The following is a 21,586-nucleotide window of genomic DNA, read 5'->3' as shown; positions in this document are numbered from 1 at the left end:
AATTAATTATTTCATACACCTGTAACATTTTAGGAATCATTTTTCATGTTTTTCTGAGTCAAGTGTGAACTGAAAGCTGCTCACAATGGCAGATACTAAGGAAAGAAAGCAAGTATCCAATAAAACAAAAATCTGCTTTTCTAAGTGTGAAGAGAAGAGGACAAAACAGATGAACAGAGCAGAAATCAGAATAAAAGTACAAAATACAACAAAAGAAACATTTTGTGAAATTTGAAAGATATTAGTCTGCAGATACACAGACTTCCCACATTTCAGGAAGTTTAGTGAAAACAGATTTTCATCTAAACATTTCTTTCAAAATATTTTTTCAATTAAGGTTGTGTATGTTGCTTCGGATATCTCCTTAACACCGAACTGGGGAAGTCAGTAGAGTTACAGCTGCAGAGAATTGATGGGAAATTGTACGACTTGAGAATTCAGTATACCTCCAAGAAGTTGTTCATGAATAAAAGCACTGGAAAAAAATATTGGGTTGGCCAAACCGTTCAGGTTTTTCTATAACAACATCTTACCAGAAAAAGCTAAACCAACCTTTTGGCCAAACCCAGTATTATAATATGGGTTATATATTATAACCCATATGGGTTATAATAGGTTATATTATATTATAGGTTATATATATTATAATCTATATTATAATTATAATATGGGATTCAGAAAATACACAATTCACTTTCCTAAAAATATTTAAAGGGAATTTCTGATATTTAAAATGTGAATCAGTGTGCAGGGCTGTGCTTAGTTGCTCAGTTGTGTCCGACTCTTTGCAACCCCGTGGACTGTAGCCCATCCATGCTCCTCTGCTCTTGGGATTCTCCAGGCAAAAATACTGGGGTGGGTTGCCATGCCCTCCTCCAGGGCATCTTCCCAACCCAGGGATCGAACCCAGGTCTCCCATATTCTTTACTGTCTAAGCTACCAAGGAAGCCCGAGAATACTGGAGTGGGTAGCCTATCCCTTCTCCAGGGAATCTTCCTGACCAGGAATCGAGTAAATGAGTTGTAGTATCTTAGAAATGTCAAACTTAAAATATAGAAGAATTAAAGAGCATAATGTTAAGAAACAAAGATAGCTACATCTAAATTACTGTTTCAAAATATTTTGACTCAAAGAAAAACTTGAAAAATTATTCCTATAATAGGTTACAGGCTTATGAAGTAATTAAGTAATTATAACAATATGTGAAATTGTAAACTCCAGATTTTGTGAAAGTTATATAAGGAAGTTATATACTGTATGTAAGTTATATACAGTAAAAAAAAAAAAGGTTTGTCTTACAGTAGGTAAAGAAAATATGGAGTCAGTGATGCCTTTGAAAACTTGTAAAATGGTATACATTAAAAATAGGATGCCAAGGAATTTTTAGTGACCATATAGCAGAAGACAGAAATATATATATAAAATTCATATGTATAATTGTAATGTAATGTAAAATTCATATGTATATATGTATATATGAATTTTTAGTTTAAATGACTTAAATGGACCTAGTGACAGATTCTTGGAATGGAATAAAAACCAAAATCCACATGTGATTTTCCTGTGATTCAGAAAATTTATTTTTCTGAATCCACAGACAAAAGGCTAAAACACAGAGAGAAAGTAGGATGACAGTGTTAAATTCAGACTGAGTTAAATTCAAGAGGAGGATTAAATATATGAAAGGATTATACTTTTATATCAATTACAGATATAAACATTACTATAAAACAAATGAGGGTGATTTATCAAATATATACCTGAGAGAAGATAAATAACAAACAGATAATGCCTCAACTTGTTTGCTGCTCAACTCGCTTTCCTCTCTCCCATACCATTAGTAGTCTTTGATTATAGATTCTTAGACATATCTAAGTAAATGTCTTACACCTATCTTAAATAGTAGCTTTGCCAGAATTTGAGGCAATTAGCTTGTTATTTGGGCTTCCATGGTGGCTCACATGGTAAAGAATCTATCTGTAATGCTGGGAGACCTGGGTTCAGTCCCTGGGTTGGGAAAAATCCCCTGGAAGAGGGCATGGCAACTCACTCCAGTATTCTTGCCTGGAGAATCCCATGGACAGAGAAGCCTGGCAGGCTATAGTCCGAGGGGTCGCAATGAGTCGGACATGACTGAGCAGCTAACCGCACAGAGCACAGCTTGTTATTTGGAAATCCAGTTGTTTGTAAGTTCCAGAATGTGAATTCTAATGTGATACATTGGAAGGACTACTTACTAGATTGTAGAAACTTGTGTTCTCCATTCCAGATAGCGTTCTGTTTCTGGGTGACCTTAGGAAAATCAGTTTCCACATCTGTGAACTTTGTAGTTAAAATCGCACTCTCAAGGGCTCAAAACCCTCATCCCTCATTAGCAGTATGTTTCAGAGAATGATCTTATGTTTCCTTTTCAGTGAAGCTTAGCTCTGGGAGTAGCTGCTTGATTTAGTGAGAAATCATAGTCTCTAGTTTCCAATGTATTATTTTAAAATCCTTACCACATAATTGAAACCTGTAATTCTAGCAAATGTAACAATATTTTGTTCCCTTGGTCAATTTTTACTGATTAAAAAAATACCTTGTAGAATGTTATGACAGTACTCTCAAAAAGTAAATCTGTAATGTTGAAAAATACAACAACCCTATGTGTTATTATATAATATGTATCTGATACACATGTAAATAATATTTGGAATTTGGAATGAAGTTATACATTTTATTATGTTCCTTTACAGCTTTGAAGCTGCTTACTGTTTTTTGTTTGAACAGCTTTCAGTTTGCAGTACATTTTATTATATTGATCTCTTTTCTTGAAGTAGAAATGCATGAAATATAGAAAGATACCATTACTTATATGAACCACATGTTTTTGAGAAGGTTAAGAATTTCTTTTAAAATGTGAATAATCACTCCCTAAATAGTTGTTTCCCAAATTGTTTTTTGCTTTATTATTTGTTGTTTCATTTTATTTTTCCTGAATTTTCTTAGCATTTTGATGACCTTATGGTGAGAAACTAAATTTAGTGATCTATAAGTTCAGTTCAGTTCAGTTGCTCAGTCGTGTTCGACTCTTTGCAACCCCATGAACTGCAGCACGCCAGGCCTCCCTGTCCATCACCAACTCCCAGAGTCCATGCAAAGCCATGTCCATCGAGTCGGTGATGCCATCCAACCATCTCATCATCTGTCATCTCCTTCTCCTCCTGCCTTCAGTCTTTCCCAGCATCAGGGTCTTTTCCAATAAGTCAGCTCTTCACATCAGGTGGCCAAAGTATTGGAGTTTCAGGTTCAACATCAGTCCTTCCAATGAACACCCAGGACTGATCTCCTTTAGGATGGACTGATTGCATCTCCTTACAGTCCTTGAAGTGATAATGATGCAGGTCACACTGGGCCACAATGAACTGCTCACCGTGTGTCAGAAACCCAGGCCCAGAGTTAATCAGGCAGAGCCCAGGGAGATGGTGACATATATTAATGTAGAAAAACCTTTTTTCTTTTTTATGGAGGTTGAATAGATGATTTTTATGGATAGATCACCTTGGCAGAGTGGATAAGTCCTACATTTCTTCTTCTGAAATGTACTTCCAGTTGTGGTTACAATACGTTCTATGACGTTAGTCTATCAAGGAGTGGGTCAGTTCTTGGCTACAATCACTATCTGCAGCAATCTTGGAGCCCAGAAAAATTAAGTCAGCCACTGTTTCCACTGTTTCCTCATCTGTTTCCCATGAACTGATGGGACCAGATGCCATGATCTTCATTTTCTGAATGTTGAGTTTTAAGCCAACTTTTTCACTCTCCTCTTTCACTTTCATCAAGAGGCTCTTTAGTTCTTCACTTTCTGCCATAAGGGTGGTGTCATTTGCGTATCTGAGGTTATTGAAATTTCTCCCAGCAATCTTGATTCCAGCTTGTGCTTCCTCCAGCCCAGCATTTCTCATGGTGTACTCTGCGTAGAAGTTAAATAAGCAGGGTGATAATATCAGCCTTGACGTACTCCTTTCCCTATTTGGAACCAGTCTGTTGTTCCATGTCCAGTTCTAACTGTTGCTTCCTGACCTGCACACAGATTTCTCAAGAGGCAGGTCAGATGGTCTGGTATTCTCATCTTTTTCAGAATTGTCAACAATCTTAGAGTAGCAAGAACCATAAGTGTCTCAAGTTATTAGATTCACTATTCCCAAACCTAGCTTTGGGTGTTTTCCCAAATTAGAAAAAGTCATCTTATAAAGTAATTCATATTCTTTGAGAAAAACTATAAACAGTGATGGAGAAGGAAACTGCAACCCACTCCAGTACTCTTGCCTGGAAAATCCCATGGAAGGAAGAGCCTGGTAGGCTACAGTCCTTGGGGTCACAAATCGGACACAACTGAGCGACTTCACTCATAAACACTGGAAAAAAAAAAAAACTTTAAATGACCTATAATTGTACTCTGCAATAATAACTACTGTTCATATGTATGAATAGTGTTTACCAAAAAAAGCGCACTCTACATTTTCTTAAATCTTCTCTTTATGTTGTAATACATCTTAGAAATAGTAAAGAATTGTGCTGCTAGGGACATCAGGATGCATGTATCCTTTTGAACTAGTGGTTTTTTGTTTGTTTGTTTTTTTCCATATATATACACCCAAGAGTGGAATTTCGGGTCACATGGTAGTTCTAGCTTTAGTTTTCTGTGAACCCTCCATGCTGCTTTCCATGGCGACTGCACCAGCAACAGTGTAGACGAGTTGCTCTTCTTCACATCCTCTCTAACGCTTGTCGTTTCTGATCTTTTTGATACTAGCCATTCTGACAGGTGTGAAGTGATGCCTCATTGTGGTTTTGTTTTGCAGTTCCCTATTGACTAGAGGTATTGAGCATCTTTTCATGTGCCCATTGGCCATCTCTATGTCTTCTCTGGAAAAACGTCTATTCAAGTCTTCTGCCCATGTTTTTAATAGGGTGACTTGGTTTTTTGATACTCAGTTGTATGAGCTATTTATATATGTCGGATATAAATCCCTTATTGGTCATTTGCAAATATCTTCTTCTGTTCACTAGATTGTCTTCATTTCATGTTGATAGATGGTTTCCTTTGCTGTGAGAAACCTTGTAAGTTTAATTAGGTCCCATTTGCTTATTTTTGCTTTCATTTCTTTTGCTCTAGGAGATAGATCTGAAAAATATATTGCTATGGTTTATATCAAGGGTGTTCTGCTTGTGTTTTCCTCTAAAAGTTTTATGGTCCCCAATTTATATTTAATATGACTGTTTTTTAATGGCTCTTCTGTTAATAGTTCATAGAATTTTGGCCAGGAGTTCATCAATTTGGGAAATGCTGGATCATAGGCATAAAAGACCTAACTGTAGATGGATAAACAAAAAGTGCTTTAATCTCTGAGCAAGGTTTTAAAAAATGCTAATATTTAATAACATATGCAAATTTTATGTTATGGTTTTAAACTTGGGCAGTCTTCTGATAAAGAAAAAACTAAAAGATAAATTTAATGCAACCAATATGTAAACTTTTTTTCTCATGCAGGTTAGCCAATACACCTTTGCTATGTGCAGTTATAGAGAAAAAAAGTCTGAGCCACAAGAATTAATGCAGCTTGAAGGATACACTGTGGATTACACAGATCCCCACCCAGGTAATTCCTAGTTGAATCACTTGTCATGCCTCTCCTGTATTCATGAAATTCTCATAAATATCCTGTGTCTATTTTCCATTCAAACTCCATTCCATAAATGGAACATATTTCATTCATATACCTAGCTAGATAAGACTTGATGGGATTTAAATTATATCTTTATGAGGCTACTTAGTTTTAGCCATAACTCACCATCTCTGTTAACTTAGTGAAAGGATGAAATATCTGAAAGATACTATAATCTGGAAATTATAGGATAAGTATCAGCAGTGCTTGCAGAAACTTCTTTACTGAAAAGCAAAAAGGTACAAGAGACAGAAATAGGCAAAGAAATGGCTAATGAATTACTACCATATATTATATTCTACTAATTTTCTCCCCAACAATGGATACTTATATTTCTCTCCCTCCCTCCTAATGTATTAATGCTGGGTATAGTACTGGATACTCAGTGTCTGAGATTAGTGAATGAGTGAGTAAATGAATGATTATGTGGAGATTAATAAAATTAACCAGCAAGGTAAAGAAATATATGGATTTCCCCGGTGTCTTAGTGCTAAAGAATCCATCTGCCAATGAAGAAGACGCAGGTTTGATCTCTGGGTCAGGAAGATCAGAAATGGAAACCCACTCCAGTATTTTTGCCTGGGAAAATCCCATGAGTAGAGGAGCGGGCTACAGTCATGGGGTCGCAAGAGTTGGACATGACTTCACGACTAAACAACAAAAAAGAAATATATGTATCTGCTAATAAATAGAATAAGAAATTAATATAGAGAGATGAAAAAAGAGTCAGTGATTATATACACTAATAAATCACTTAAAATCCAAAATATCTTCCCTGTAAAAGAGTTTTGCGAAAGTAAAATACTGTACAATGTAAATATCATTTTAGTCTTAGCTGTATTGTTTTCATATATGTCTTCTACATATAGAATGAGAAATGTGCTAACAAATAAGGAGTGTCTTCTCTGGCATGAAATACCAGACTTTGCTATGCATTCTTGTGTGTGTTGCAGAACTCTGCTGTGTTATGAACTGTTTCCTAGGCTATTTTTAATTTCCAAGGTGATATGGAAGTATAAATCTTTCTCATATCATTTTCCCTTCAATTTTCAATTGTGGATATGATTCAAAGGCATTGAGCTACAAATAGCAGATCAGTTCTTTTCCATGAGACCATTTAATGAAAGAGGCTAAAATCTGCCAACTGTGTGAATTTTTAACAATTTTTTTTTCCTCCACAGGCCTTCAGGGTGGGCATATGTTCTTCAATGCTGTTAAAGAAGGAGACACTGTAATATTTGCCAGTGATGATGAACAGGATAGAATACTGTGGGTTCAAGCCATGTACAGGGCCACTGGACAGTCATATAAACCTATTCCTGCAATTCAAGCCCAGAAGCTGAATCCTAAAGGAGGAAGTCTCCATGCAGATGCTCAACTTTGTAAGTTTTGTTGAAAAATAATTTGATTATCAATTAATAACCTTAATAAGATATAAAATTGAGTCAAATTTGCTCAGTATTATAGTTTGCATCATTACCTGATTCCTAATTGAATAAAAATATTTCATTTTAGTAGTCATAGAATAAGTTATCTAGCTTTTCACACAAACCTGGAGTAAATGGTGCATGTGGTTTTCAGTCATGAATTTGCCAGGCCTTGGGGTATCTCTGGGAATCTCAAAAGCATAAGAGAAATTTTATTTAAACTTAATGTAATTTTAACTTATATGTTCTATTGAAATGGGAAGCATATTGCAAAATCAAATTGGCATTGATAAGATTCCAGAACACTGAAACAATGAACTGTCGCTTTTTAGAGTTGTTCTTAACAAACCAAGAGAATACCAGGCCTATTTTCTGATGTAAGTAGGGAAAACAAAAGTTATCAAGGCAACTTTCTTTTTCTAAATAACTTTATATTCATGTCACTTTCTGTATGCTAATTTAAATCATTAAGAACTAAATTATTCATTTTAATTTGCAAGTAATTAATTGCAAATTATGTAATAATGATAGAAACATTTTCAAACATAGCTTTAGTAATCATTAAACCAAATGTTTTAACTTCTTATACTCCTTTCCAAAACTTCTCTGTTTTCTCCTGTAATGTAATAAATCAGTTTGTCTTTAACTGTAAGCTTAAATCGTGACTTTTCATTCAACACCCTTCATTCTCAAGCTTCATCTCCAGGGGAGCAACATTCTGACTTCTCTTACTTTTCATGCATCAAATAACTACTTCCTGTTCTGCTTAGACACCGATTAGTATTACATTTAGACATCTTAAACAAAGGCACTTTAGGCCAAATAAAGATGGGATTTAAGCTCAACCCATTCCTACATGCTTTAGACTTCTTAGCATACACCTTCAAACTTACCTGATCCATCTTCAAGCGATTATGGTACTTCATACATAGTACATGGACCTCACAACTGTAGACTTCTGTATCTCCCTTCCTGGCTCCTGTACAATTCTGGTCATGCATCTTACTTCTACAAATGTTATAAATCCCACAATGCATTGATATTATTATTATGCCTGGAACAGTCAATTACCTTCTAAAGAAATGTAAATAATAAGAGAAAATATTATATACTCAAACATGTAGTTACCATTCCTAGCAGTCTTTATTCACTTACTGAGACATTTCACGTCCTGAAGGATGTCCTTTGACTTTTCTTGCAGTATGTGTGTAGCTTTTAGCTTTTTTATGTATGAAAACGTCTTCGTTTTACCTTCATTTTGAAAGATGCTTTTCTTTCAGTTCTTTAAAGACTTTGCTCTGCTCTCTGCTAACTTGCTTTTTTTCTTCCCTGATGAAAAATTTTGTTATTATTTTTGTTTCTTCCTCTGTACATAATGTGTGTTGTGGTTTGTTCCCCACCCCCATCTCAAGCTGCTTTAAAACCTTTCGCTTAAACACTGGTTTTGAGCAATTTAATGATGATGTACTTTGGTGTAATTTTCTTCACAAAAATATTCTTGAGTTTTATTCTAAGACGTAGTTAAATTACTCAAAAGTAATTTAATCCTTTCAGGTTTAGCATTTAGGTGGAGCCAAATAACATCTAGTCTGGGCTCTCCTGGTGGCTCAGTGGGTAAAGAAATCTGCCTGCAATGCAGGGGACCCAAGTTTGATCCCTGGGTTGGGAAGATCCCCTGGAGAAGGAAATGGCAACCCACTCCAGTATTCTTGCTGGGAAATCCTATGAACAGAGGAGCCTGGAGGGCTGCAGTCCATGGAGTCACAAGTGTTGGACGCGACTTGGTGACTAAAACACCACCACCTGGATGCCAACTGATGAGCAGTGAAAATTGAAGTTTTACCTTCTGGCTGTTGGAAACAAGCACTGTTCTAGTCTCTGTGCATGTGGGCACTGTCCCCTCTAATCCTTTGAGGATTCTTCCTCATCCTCATATTGTTGCCTCCATTGAGTGATGTGGTCAGTATTCATTTGAATAAGGAGTGGGGTAGGGGGAAGAAATAATAAACTTTCCTGCAAATTTCAGCAGCCTTGACCTTCCTGAACTGTCAGCTCCCATCTTCTCAGCCCAGAGAGACCCTTAGCTCTCCCTGAGTTCTTCTTCCCAGAGCCACCGCTTTGAAAGTTTCTCTGGGTATTAATCTGAGGCAGCTAAAAGGCTCATCTCATTGGTTTCCCCGCCTCTCAGAAATTACTCTGCTATGTTGCCGGATATCCAAAATTTTGAGAACTTTCTTAAAAGTATTTTTAATGATTTTTTCTTTAGTTGTTTCAGGTAGGAGGGTTAATCTGCTTTTAATTACACTGTTTTGACCAGAAGCAGAGTGATTGTTTTCTTTGTTAGAGCAGTATTTCTCAGCAAGACTGTCATTTTGGGCTAGATAATTCTTTGTTTCAGGGGTCGGAGGGGAGGGCTGTCCTGTGTATTATGGGATGATTAGTAGCCTCCCTGTCTCCTACCCACTAGATCCCTGTAATAATTGACTCCACTGTCCCAGGTCTAATGACCAAAATTTTCTCTGCTGCTGCTGCTAAGTTGCTTCAGTCGTGTCCAACTCTGTGCAACCCCATAGAAGCAGCCCACCAGGCTCCCCCGTCCCTGGGGTTCTCCAGGCAAGAACACTGGAGTGGGCTGCCATTTCCCTCTCCAGTGCATGAAAGTGAAAAGTGAAAGTGAAGACACTCAGTGGTGTCTGACTCTCGCAACCTCATGGACTGCAGCCTACCAGGCTCCTCCGTCCATGGGATTTTCCAGGCAAGAGTACTGGAGTGGGGTGCCATTGCCTTCTCCGAATTTTCTCTAGATGTTGTCAAATGTTCCAGGGGACAGAGACAAAGGTGGGGAAGGTTACCACCATTTAAGAACTGCCAAGTTGCATTGACTTGGAAATTATTTTTATGAAAATGTCTCCCTAATTCACTTGTGTTCCAGTATTTTTTCCTTCACATCTTGAGTATAAGGAATACCCAAGACATGTACTGGTGTTATAAAGGATGTTGTTGTTCAATAATGAAGTCATGTCTAACTATTTTGCAACCCCATGGACTGTAGCCCGCCAGGCTCCTCTCTTCATGGGATTTCCCAGGCAAGAATCCTGGAGTGGTTTGCCCTTTCCTTCTCCAGGGGATCTTCCCAACCCAGGAATCAAATCTATGTCTCCTGCATTGGCAGGTGAATTCTTTAGCACTGAGCTACCAGGGAAGCCTGTATTATAAAGGATATCATCCATCTTACACAAAGTGGAAAGAGAAGTGGTTGGGAAGCACTGGGTCAAGAACATTAAAATCATAACTTCCTGATATGGATTTAATAAAAGATCTGATAATCAGTTTAGTAAGAGAGCCATATAATGTCTTCCCAGCAAAATCTTTCCATTGGATAGCAATGTACTATCAAGGGAGTGTTGATCAGCCTAAGTGGAACTGAATTTTTTAGCCCCTTGATTAACTTGCTTTAAAAAAGCTAAATTTGTTCTAAAAATCCAAACTGTTCCAGTTGTGTTGAGGTTTTTTTTTTTATTTACTCACAGACCCTGATGTTTTATCTTTAGAATGAAAGGAAAGAAGAAAGAAAAATGTATTTCTGTCTTATCTAAATGAGATACTGACCATGACCTTTATCATAGATGCCATTGAACTGATCCAGAGAGTAGTTTTGCCTTAATTTTCCTCTCTTCCTTGACCTCCGTATTATTCCTTTCTCTCTTTCTTGATCATCTCTTGGAAAGACAACTTCTAGAGTCATTAGTGGAAACTGAGAAAATGACATAAAATTAAAATGACTAGAAATAAATGTTTCTAACCCATTTAAATATGTTTTTCATTTCTTTGCTGGCCTATAGCTGGTAAGGGTAAGTATTTTTATGACTTTTTTTTGCTTTACCATATTAAAATTTTTATACTGATAAAATTTTTTCAAGTAATATCATGATCTTATTTACAGTATCATGATACTGCTTTCTAGGCAGAACTGGAATATTTACAGTAACCTTGTCACTTAGGAAACAGAAATGCTTATTTTTGCCACAACAGGGAAGTAAAAACAACCTAGTATCTCTCATTCATGTGAGCATAAGGGAAATTGCTATGAAATTGTTACTATAGCTTGCAAAAATGCTCTGTAACATTAAGTGAGAAAATGCTAAATTATATATGTGATATTATTGTCACTGTTAAAATTTTTTTAATATAGGTAGAATTATACCTAAAATATTTACAGTGGATGAGTTTAATTAGAGGGATTGATTGCTAATTCATTGCCTCTGTTTCCTGAATTTTCTTTGAAGTATCTATGTTATAACTTTAAAAAGAAAAGCTCAGTTTTAAATCCAACCATACTGAATGGTTAGGAATAGTCAGAACAAAATAATAATTATCAAATCTAACTTATTAGGAACAACATTATTATCTTTTTTGAAATATAAATAATGGTGTGTATTCATAGATTTATCTGATAAGTGGATGTGTTCTACTTCCCTGTTTCATTGACTTTTTTTTTAAATTTTATTTTATTTTTAAACTTTACATAATTGTATTAGTTTTGCCAAAGATACATGGAAATTCTAAGGAAAAAAGTGACTTAAAGCAAGGCTGAAGGAATGCTATCCAGTTTTTCTGCTTCAAACTGTGCACTGTCTTTTGCCAAACTGCCAGACGTTGTTTGGTTAAACTACCCTTCATTGTTATCCCCAAACAAAAGATTATGCAAGCACCTTTTAAAAAAATTTGCCTTTCACTTTGGCACAAACATAATATATTGTGTTTGTTATCTAATACAATACAGTAATAGCTGACTTTCAATAATAAATCAGTGTCAAAAATGAACCTGAGTACGTCCTTTCAATGTTAAGCCAAATTTTTAAAAAATTCTTTAGTCAGATTGTAAACTTATATTTAATTTTTTAAGCTAATTTCTCCTCACTGACCCTAGTAAGTTAAATTTCACCCTTCACTGGTAAAATATGATGAATAGATTATTTAAAATAAATGTTACTTTACTATGATTATAGGTCTGTATGTGTTGATTAAAATTGCCATCATGTAAAAGTATCATTTGTTATCTACTGCAGAAAGTAAGACATATAAATCTGTACATTCATTTTTAATGTATTTACCAAAATAGGCCAAAAAATTATTTGAGTTAATAATAAGAGGTATGAACAGACTCCTCTAGAAACAGTATCTACCAACTTTTTCTCTTAGGTCTTCAGCATAAAACATACAGGAACATACCAACTAGATAAATCTACATAAAATTTTAAAACATTAGCTCTCCCTATTAAAGGCTATATGTGTGCCATAAAAAGGGAAGTGGTAGTTCTTTGTGTCACTTTTAACTTGCTGTGAATCTTCAAGCTAATGAAGGTTGGAAGCTAAAAGGAAAGTTTAATTGGAGTGGGAGGTGGTAAATGGAGCTACAAGCAAACCCCTAAACACAAGGGTAATTCTAAAACAAGTTGTTGTATTTCCAAAGGTTTATTTGCTACTTCGTTTAGCTCAAGATTTTGCAGAAGAGACAAGCTCTCAGCTAGCAGCACCCTCTTACTAGTCCTTTTGGTACCTGGGTCCCAGGCCTGGACACCTGGGCACAGAATGGTCTTAAAAGGCAAATGAATGGCCTCCTCTTCTTCTTGCCCTTTCTCCCAACTCTATTTTACCTTCCCTTTGCTCTGTTAATCCCTAATCTCTCTCACACCAGGAACAACAAAAAAAGGAAAAGAAAGGAAAAACATTCAGCATCCTTAAAATTAGTTGCAAAGGAAAGAGAAACATTTCAATTAATTTTTTCCTTTCTCACATTCTGAACTCTGACTTAGGTGCCCTTCCTAGGGTTTGGGTTCACTGTGGTCAGCTCCCACCAAATAGCCCTCCCAGCATAGTGGGATCTGCCAGCTTGCTAATAGACCTCACAGGGTTTTCTATGCTAGCTATTTTCTAGTCAGTGTTAACTGTTTAGATTGATACTGTGAGCCTACTTATTAATCTTTTCTCTTGACGTCCTACAGCTATTAATGAAAAACTTACATTTTCAGATCCCATTTAAATAAAGCCTCTAACATTTCTTAAATCTATTGCAAATAGTAATCTTTCTCAATTTGAGTTTTATTCCATCCACTTTTACCACACCTGGTGACAGTACTACCTAAAGACGCTAGAGTGTGTATCCAACTGTTACCATAGAAACTCTCCACCAGTATGCAATTTACCATGTCTAACATCTGTACTTAGTCCAGAGGTTAATCATCACAATTTATGACAGCTTTACAGTACATTGTTTCATCTCATATCTCGTTGGTTTCTTTTGATAATTTCCTTATATTATTTCAGGAGACAAACTAAACTACCTTTGAAGAATTGATTAGTGCCATGATTAACTTTCTGTTTAAGACTAGTTACCATACTTTGGTGTTATGATGAACATTAACTGAAGAGAATCAAGTATAACTCAGTTTTAAAGCAAGCCTCCCAAGCCTTGGATTTGGTTACATAATTGATTGAAAGCATGATTTCCATTTAATCCAATTGATAACTCTGTGTTACCCCCACAGTTAACTGAAGATATGTTATACCAAGAGAAAACTATATGGAAAATATAATTTTATAAAAATAAGAAACTAGATATTTAATACTAGCTAGATCTGCAGATGGTGATTGCAGCCATGAAATTAAAAGATGCTTACTCCTTGGAAGGAAAGTTATGACTAACCTAGACAGCATATTAAAAAGCAGAGACATTACTTTGCCAACAAAGGTCAGTCTAGTCAAGGCTATGGTTTTTCCAGTGGTCATGTATGGATGTGAGAGTTGGACTGTGAAGAAAACCGAGCACCAAAGAATTGATGCTTTTGAACTGTGTTGTTGGAGAAGACTCTCGAGAGTCCCTTGGACTGCAAGGAGATCCAACCAGTCCATCCTAAAGGAGATCAGTCCTGGGTGTTTATTGGAAGGACTGATGCTGAAGCTGAAACTCCAGTACTTTAGCCACCTGATGTGAAGAGCTGACTCATTGGAAAACACCCTGATGCTGGGAGGGATTGAAGGAAGGAGGAGAAGGGGACGACAGAGGATGAGATGGCTGGATGGCATCACCGACTCGATGGATGTGAATCTGAGTGAACTCCAGGAGTTGGTGATGGACAGGGAGGCCTGGCGTGCTGCGGTTCATGGGGTTGCACAGAGTTGGACACGACTGAGCAGCTGGACTGAACTGAACTGGACTGAGATAGCATATTCAAAAGCAGAGACATTACTTTGCCAACAAAGGTCTGTGTAGTCAAGGCTATGGTTTTTGCAGTGGTCATGTATGGATGTGAGAGTTGGGCTGTGAAGAAAGCTGAGTGCTGAAGAATTGATGCTTTTGAACTGTGGTTTTGGAGAAGACTCCTGAGAGTCCCCTGGACTGCAAGGAGATCCAACCAGTCCACTCTAAAGGAGATCAGTCCTGGGTGTTCTTTGGAAGGAATGATGCTAAAGCTGAAACTCCAGTACTTTGGCCACCTCATGTGAAGAGTTGACTCATTGGAAAAAGACTGTGATGCTGGGAGGGATTGGGGGCAGGAGGAGAAGAGGACGGCAGAAGATGAGATGGCTGGATGGCGTCACCGACTCAATGGACATGAGTTTGAGTGAACTCCAGGAGTTGGTGATGGACAGGGAGGCCTGGCGTGCTGCAATTTATGTGGTCGCAAAGAGTCGGACACAACTGAGCAACTGAACTATGAACTAACTATTTTCCTTTTTTACTTTGGTTCATGAGAGAATTTTAAAATGAAATGTTTTCCTACAGAAAGATCAAAACTGTCTCCTTTATAATTTATTTTTATTCATAAATTCAAGAAATATAGTAAAGTAGTACATGGTGAAGTATGTTTGCATAAAATATTTTGAATTGTGCTGATCAGACAGAAGTAAATAGTGAAGTAGAAAAGAAGTAAATACTCAGGGTCTTTGCAGCCTGTGTTTGAAAATGGGATAATCCCTAAGAGAACATTTCCCTTTCATCGAATTTATAGCCCTGGAGGGATTGTAGGGTTTTTTTCTTTTTTTTAATAAAAATTTTAGCAGGTTTGCCTGTATGTTTTTTCACTGTCAATGTATAGTCTGTTTGTGGCTTAAATTGTTATTGTAAGTATTATTTTTACTGGTAATAGTTTTTGCTAGAAAAGTACTTATCCATTTATGTGTGTAATTTGAAAAAGCTTATCACATTAAATAATATATGAGTTATATTTCATGAGAAAAATACTTCATAAATTCATTTTTGAAAATATGATTTAATTACAGAAATGAACTATTGACTCAATTTTTTCATGAACTTGTATATTTTATTTAAAGACTGTACACCTATTATTTTAAAATAAGAATTTCCTTCTATAAACCTTTATAGTAAAAGGGGAATTATGGATTTTTTTTTCTCTGAAATATCTGCATATCATGTTCTCAACAGGTAAACCATTAATGGGTGTTATTTTTAACATCTTGTTATGACCTTCTCTGGTGAAAGAAATAATGAATAAAATTCAGCAGATGTTTTTTAAAACTATAATTTCCTAAAGGTGATGCTAAAAACTTTTTTTTTAAATGGAGAGATGAAGATTCTAAGATAAATTCTTTAAAATATAAAATCTGATTTTATAATGGGTGCCTTGCAGTTTTCAATATTCTGCCTTCACATTTGAGATAATTTCACATTATCATATATTTAACTATATTAAAAGGTGATCAGACTTAAGAATAAATACAGGAGAAGATGGATTGTCTCATTTCTCAGTTCAGGAAAAGCAGTTTAGCTCAGTGTTAAATGCAACTAATTCTAATTTACCACATGTAATGTATTTAATCATTCAGATAAGCAATTATTAAATGTAAAAGAATATATATGCCACTTCCTCCAAGGACAGAACCTCATACCTCACATCATTGATGAGTGGCCATTCATTGCTTCCTTGCTGCATTCACCTTTTGATATCCTTCATTGATGTGAGATATAAATTAGTTTCTGTATCTTTTTTTTTTAACATGTGATTCTGAAGACCCTTCAGCTTGAATTATATACTTCTTCCATCCACAAATATGGCTGAAAGTTGAACTTGACATGGATCAATATGATCTGGGCTAAATATCTAAATGTGACTGATTATGTTAGCATCATGTCCACAGATCAATATTGAGTTTTATTATGAGCTGGACTCTATCATTGGGTGTAATCAATAAACTTTTGTCTCCTTTCCTATTGCAGTTTTAGGGTTGGACCATCTAGGTTTTTAAAAACTACATTTAGCTTACATTTAGAACTGTGCTGCTTGTGATGACCAGAAATGAGATCTCTCTGTGAATTTTAAGGAACAATGGAGCCTTAGCCCGACCATTGTGAGGAGAGCCCACTTTTAGCTTGATAGCTGGTTGCTTGCCCAATATGCGCAACATCTCTTACGGAGCTAATGTAGTAACACCCCAGCACTCCTTTGGGGTGGTGTGTGACTCGCTGTCTCTATCGTTAGTAAAGGACTCACCATTGAAGACTTTGACAAAACATACCATTAATGAAGGCAATCATAAAAGCTTGCCTTTTGATAAACCCGCAGGGTCTACAGGCGTTGAAAGATGCAATCTGTGAAGAACAATGAATTTGGGCCTTTGATTGAAGTGCCATTTGGGACGTTGTGCTTTGTCTGCATATTTGCACAAGCATGATGTTCCCTTTTTCATGTCTCTTAAACTTGAAGCCTGGAAGCATTCATTGCCATTTCTACATTAAAGTTGGTCCCATTAAAAGCTCCCTACAAAAAAAAGGCTGGAAGTGATCCAGCTGAAGCAAGTGTGTTCATTTCTGCCCTAGTTTGCCATTTGGAAAGCAGGCTTCTAGCCATCGTTGTTATTTTTTTTTTATGAATAGACCTGGGCTGTTTTCCAGCTCAGTAAATATATACTTAAAATGTATCAACTTTTCTTAATATTGGGGTGGGATGGGATTATTTCTGTGGTAGATATTTGAAGTAGCTTTGAATGAAAATAGAATTTCCTCCTTCCAACTGATTGGCAGGTTTTTCCCTGACATTTTTATTTAGGCTACAAAAAATATTGTGTTTTATGGTTTTTGCTGAATTCGTGGCCTCATACTTTATGTAGTGCAAAGTATTTATCTGTTATGAGACATTCATTTTGTGTTGTTCAAAAACCTCATTTTCTATTATTATTAAACCAGAAAAATAAAGGTTCATGCTTTTCTGAATTCACAGATGCAGACCGTTTTCAGAAACATGGTATGGATGAGTTTATTTCTGCGAACCCCTGCAAGCTGGACCATGCCTTCCTGTTTAGAATACTCCAGAGGCAGACTTTGGATCATAGGCTGAATGATTCCTATTCTTGCTTGGTAAGTACAAACCTATCTCATCCCCTATAGGTTAGAGTGAGAGATTTTTTAAAGTGAGAAATACTTGTTATGGGGCAGCCTTTTATCCCTGACTCATTTAATAACTATAGATGGAGTTAGGGATAAAGGATTCCAATCAATTGCTTCCCAATTTGAAAATTATACACTTGAAGATCACTGCTGTGCCACTCAATAGCCAGGAGAAAAGACTCGAACAGACGCTGAACTGTGGTTTCTTGGTCCCTCTGGAGAGGTGGAATGAAAATAGAAGGCTTTACTAAAGACTAAAAAAATAACTTCTGATAGTATTTACTAACACCTATACAGACATTTTAAGGTTTAAATTCTGCTCACCAAATGGTGATACCATTCATGTCTCTCTCTCATTCCTACAAAGACTACCTAAGTGACAGGGGAGAGTAACCGTGTAATACACAACATTATGATGGCTGTGTGTAACAGAGGAAAGCTTTAGTTTCATCTAACCCTCCAAAAATAATTGGAATTACTTTATTAAAAAAAACACATTAAGAGTAGCTAAACTGCTACTTTTTGTTTAAACCAGCCAAAATTTGGAATGCAAGGTATAATTTACAATTAGAAGGGAAGGAATCCTTGACTCCTTAGAATGTGTGCATTGAACTATAGCCTAAAAATCTCTTGTGCCTTTAAATCCAAAGATTTATTTTGTTGGTGGCAATTCCTCTGAAATTCCTCTGGCCAGAATCTTCATTTTTCTATCACCACTTAGTCTCTTGGCTACTGAACATGGTAGCTGCATGCAATACAGTTACTCTGTCTTTAAGATTTTAGACCTGACATACTCTAAGCTCATCAGAGATGTTTCAACAGACAGGAAGAAATGGAATAACTTACTTCCATGATTATGCTGATGTTCATTAATTCATTTATAGACTTACTATTAAGTACCTGTTATTCAGCATGCAGTTGTGTAGCTTAAACCCAATCCAGCCCAAACTTTATAATTAGACAGAGAGTAAAAAAACAAGTCATCACAAAACCCTCATCTGTGTTTCCAGGGACAAGCACACATAGATTGATCATCAACAGGAACACTTTCCTCTTGGATTCCACTCCATGGGGTTAGTTCTTGAAATGTCAGAAAGTCATTTTGACCATGTGGATGACCTCACAGGCCACATGGAGTGTGAGGAGAACACTACAGTGTATTCAACTGGACCTTGAGGGCAGGTGTGGTTAGAAAGAGCATTTGCGCTCGAGATGACCCTGGATGTTAACAGGGCTCAGCAGCTGATTTGCACTGTGGTCTTGAGCAATTCTCTGAACACCTCTCAACTTCAGCTTCTGTATCTATAACATGGAATCATAATAACTAGCATGCATGATAGTTCTAAATAGTAAAGATATATACAGTGTGTCTAGTACAGTGCCTTCACCACAGTATTATTCCAGTATTTTTTTCTCCTCTTCCTTCTTTTAAAAATTTTTATTGAATTTTAGTGCATTTTATTTTTATCTCATCTTTCTGCATTTAACACTCTTCTTTTTCTTCTCTTTCGTGATTATACTGCCCCTTTTGAAACCTCTCCCTCCCCCCCCTTTCTCTTTTTTAATCTTGAATTAATCCATATAATCCACTGAAATACTTTGTGAAGCGACTCTCCCTAACCTGGCCCTCTCTTGTTAGCCAAGCTCATGTACCCACCCTAACATCTCTTTTCAAGAGAACCAGAAACTACTGCTGTAAGACATTAACTTTGTTATATTTGTCACTGAAAGACAGTAGAGTGAGAACAATATCCAAACTATTTAAATACCAATATAATAATTTAAATACCACTGCTAAAACTTACTGAAATTCTCTCAGTTCACTTTATACAGTGCTTTTGGAAACTAGGTGATTTCAGTTATTGGGTCTGCTTTGCCATTTTCTTTTTAATTGATTCATATAGAGATTGAAGTCTGTTGGAAGGTTATTCTTTGCAACCCACATTTTAGATGCCGTGAATAAATTTGACTAATTGTGAGTGACAGAGGAGAAGAGCAGATTGCCCCTGCCTCGCTGTGGCAGTAAAGAGAGGATGGTGTTAAGCTGTCAGTGGCCCAAACCAGTTCCAAAATTGATGGCATTTGCTGTTTTATTTTTTTTTTAATTTAAATTTATTTATTTTAATTGGAGGCTAATTACTTTACAATATTGTATTGGTTTTGCCATACGGCTGATAGAAAAAAAAATTGTCAAAAGACACTGTAACGCATTTTCTGTTTACAATACCTAACAGTGTCTGCAGAAAAGTGAATTCTGGTACAGAAAAAATAATAATTTTTTTCTGTTGTTGTTCTTCCTTTTGCAGGGATGGTTTAGCCCTGGCCAGGTCTTTGTGTTGGATGAGTACTGTGCCCGTTACGGCGTGAGGGGCTGTCACAGACATCTCTGCTACCTTACAGAACTAATGGAACATTCGGAAAACGGTGCTGTCATTGATCCAACCCTGCTCCATTACAGCTTTGCATTCTGTGCCTCTCATGTGCATGGCAACAGGTATTTTTACTTGCAAACACACAGTGAAATGTGGAGGGTTGAACTTGGGAAGAGAGAAAAACGTGCTTTGCCATCATCACCTAGTAACAGATTTTAAATAGCAAACACTTCTTGCAAGAGGGAAAAAAAAACAACCCACAAAGGAAAAATGTACATCAATATGCTGTTGATTTAGGTGGGCTGCACTTTATGTTTCTTTTTGCCATTAAAACCACTTGAAACACAGAGTATCTGTGAGATTAGAAGTTGCCTTTTAGTTCTTACGCACCGCCTAGTACTAGGCTCTGCCTAGCTTGAGTGTCCTCTGGATTTCTATTGTAATGCATATATATGTTTGGGTAGGGTTTGTGGGCAGGTTTGTGAATACCTAATGATTCTTGCTTTTCCATGGTGGAATGTGTTCATTGATAAAGCAAAATAAATAATGGGTTGATGTAGGTCTCCTCCCAGCCCCTTCGCTGATCCACACTTGAAGAACAGGTATCCCCTTTTAGCACTCTGAGCCAGTGACCTCACCTCTTGTTTTACCAAAATAGCAAAATATTATATAATGCAGGCCCCCACAACTATGTATCTCTGAACTTAGGTCTTTCTTTTATATTATTTACTCTCTTCTCCCAGTCTCTTTCCAGGGAAACTCTGCTAGCGGGGGCTCCTCCCGTAAAGGAGGTAGCTCTTATCATTGTACCTTGCCTCAGCCATTCTTTCATCATCACCTCTTTATTTTCTTTATATATATACACATGTGTGTGTGTGTGTGTTTTGGCTGTGTCGGGTCTTAGTTGCAAGCTCAGTAGTTTTGACACACTTGGGCTTGGTTGCCCCCAGACATGTGGGATCTTAATTCTCCAACCAGAGATCAAATCCACATCCCCTGCATTGGAAGGCAGATTCCTAACCAACTAGACCACCAGGAAAGTTCCTGTCTCCCTCTATTTTATTTCCATTCTTCCCACAAGCCTAAGCCTCACAACATAACAGAACAATAACACTAACCATGTGAGGGAGGGCAAGCTGCTTCATCTAGTTGTGTCTCCACTTACCTGTCTCTAAGAAAGATAGAATAGTATCTCTCTCAGAAATCCTGTTGTGATAGAGATTCATCAAGCACTTAGAACAGTGCCTGGCTTGGGAGTGGTGAAAAGAATGTTCAGTTCAGTCGCTCAGTCGTGTCTAGTTCTTTGTGACCCCATGGACTGCAGCACGCCAGGCCTCCCTGTCCATCACCAAATCGCGGAGTTGACTCAAACTCATGTCCATTGAGCCCGTGATGCCATCCAACCATCTCATCCTCTGTCATCCCCTTCTCTTCCTGCCTTCAATCTTTCCCAGCATCAGGGTCTTTTCCAATGAGTCAGTTCTTCGCATCAAGTGGCCAAAGTATTGGAGTTTCAGCTTCAGCATCAGTCCTTCCAATGAATATTCAGGAATGATTTCCTTTAGGATAGACTAGTTGGATCCCCTTGCAGTCCAAGGGACTCAAGAATCTTCTCCAACACCACAGTTCAAAAACATCAATTCTTTGGCACTCAGCTTTCTGTACAGTCCAACT

At 36.8% G+C, this 21,586-nt stretch overlaps 1 protein-coding gene and 1 long non-coding RNA gene across 14 annotated transcripts in view; one reads left to right on the top strand and one right to left on the bottom strand.

Annotated features, from left to right (window-relative positions):
• LOC129659448 (uncharacterized) overlaps positions 1 to 8,937 on the bottom strand; it is a 42,036-nt gene extending 33,099 nt beyond the window's left edge. The window contains exons 1-3 of one of the 2 annotated variants that reach the window (XR_008718079.1): positions 8,291 to 8,937; positions 8,029 to 8,143; positions 7,261 to 7,326 (exon numbers count right to left, since the gene is read on the bottom strand). This is a non-coding gene — a long non-coding RNA (uncharacterized LOC129659448). The remainder of the gene's footprint in view (positions 1 to 7,260; positions 7,327 to 8,028; positions 8,144 to 8,290) is intronic. The other variant, XR_008718080.1, reaches the window with a different exon arrangement.
• Positions 1 to 21,586, top strand: part of CADPS2 (calcium dependent secretion activator 2) — a 584,066-nt gene that overhangs the window by 393,148 nt on the left and 169,332 nt on the right. For all 12 annotated transcript variants that reach the window (XM_055590800.1, XM_055590801.1, XM_055590799.1 and 9 more), the window contains exons 10-13: positions 5,534 to 5,642; positions 6,890 to 7,090; positions 17,374 to 17,510; positions 19,847 to 20,034. In XM_055590800.1, coding sequence (XP_055446775.1) covers positions 5,534 to 5,642; positions 6,890 to 7,090; positions 17,374 to 17,510; positions 19,847 to 20,034 — 635 coding nt within the window. The remainder of the gene's footprint in view (positions 1 to 5,533; positions 5,643 to 6,889; positions 7,091 to 17,373; positions 17,511 to 19,846; positions 20,035 to 21,586) is intronic.

The sequence above is a fragment of the Bubalus kerabau genome, chromosome 8 (genome assembly GCF_029407905.1).
Source record: "Bubalus kerabau isolate K-KA32 ecotype Philippines breed swamp buffalo chromosome 8, PCC_UOA_SB_1v2, whole genome shotgun sequence".
Classification (NCBI taxonomy): Eukaryota; Metazoa; Chordata; class Mammalia; order Artiodactyla; family Bovidae; genus Bubalus; species Bubalus kerabau.
Note: the sequence above shows the minus strand (reverse complement) of the source record. Positions and strands in the feature narration are given on the sequence as shown.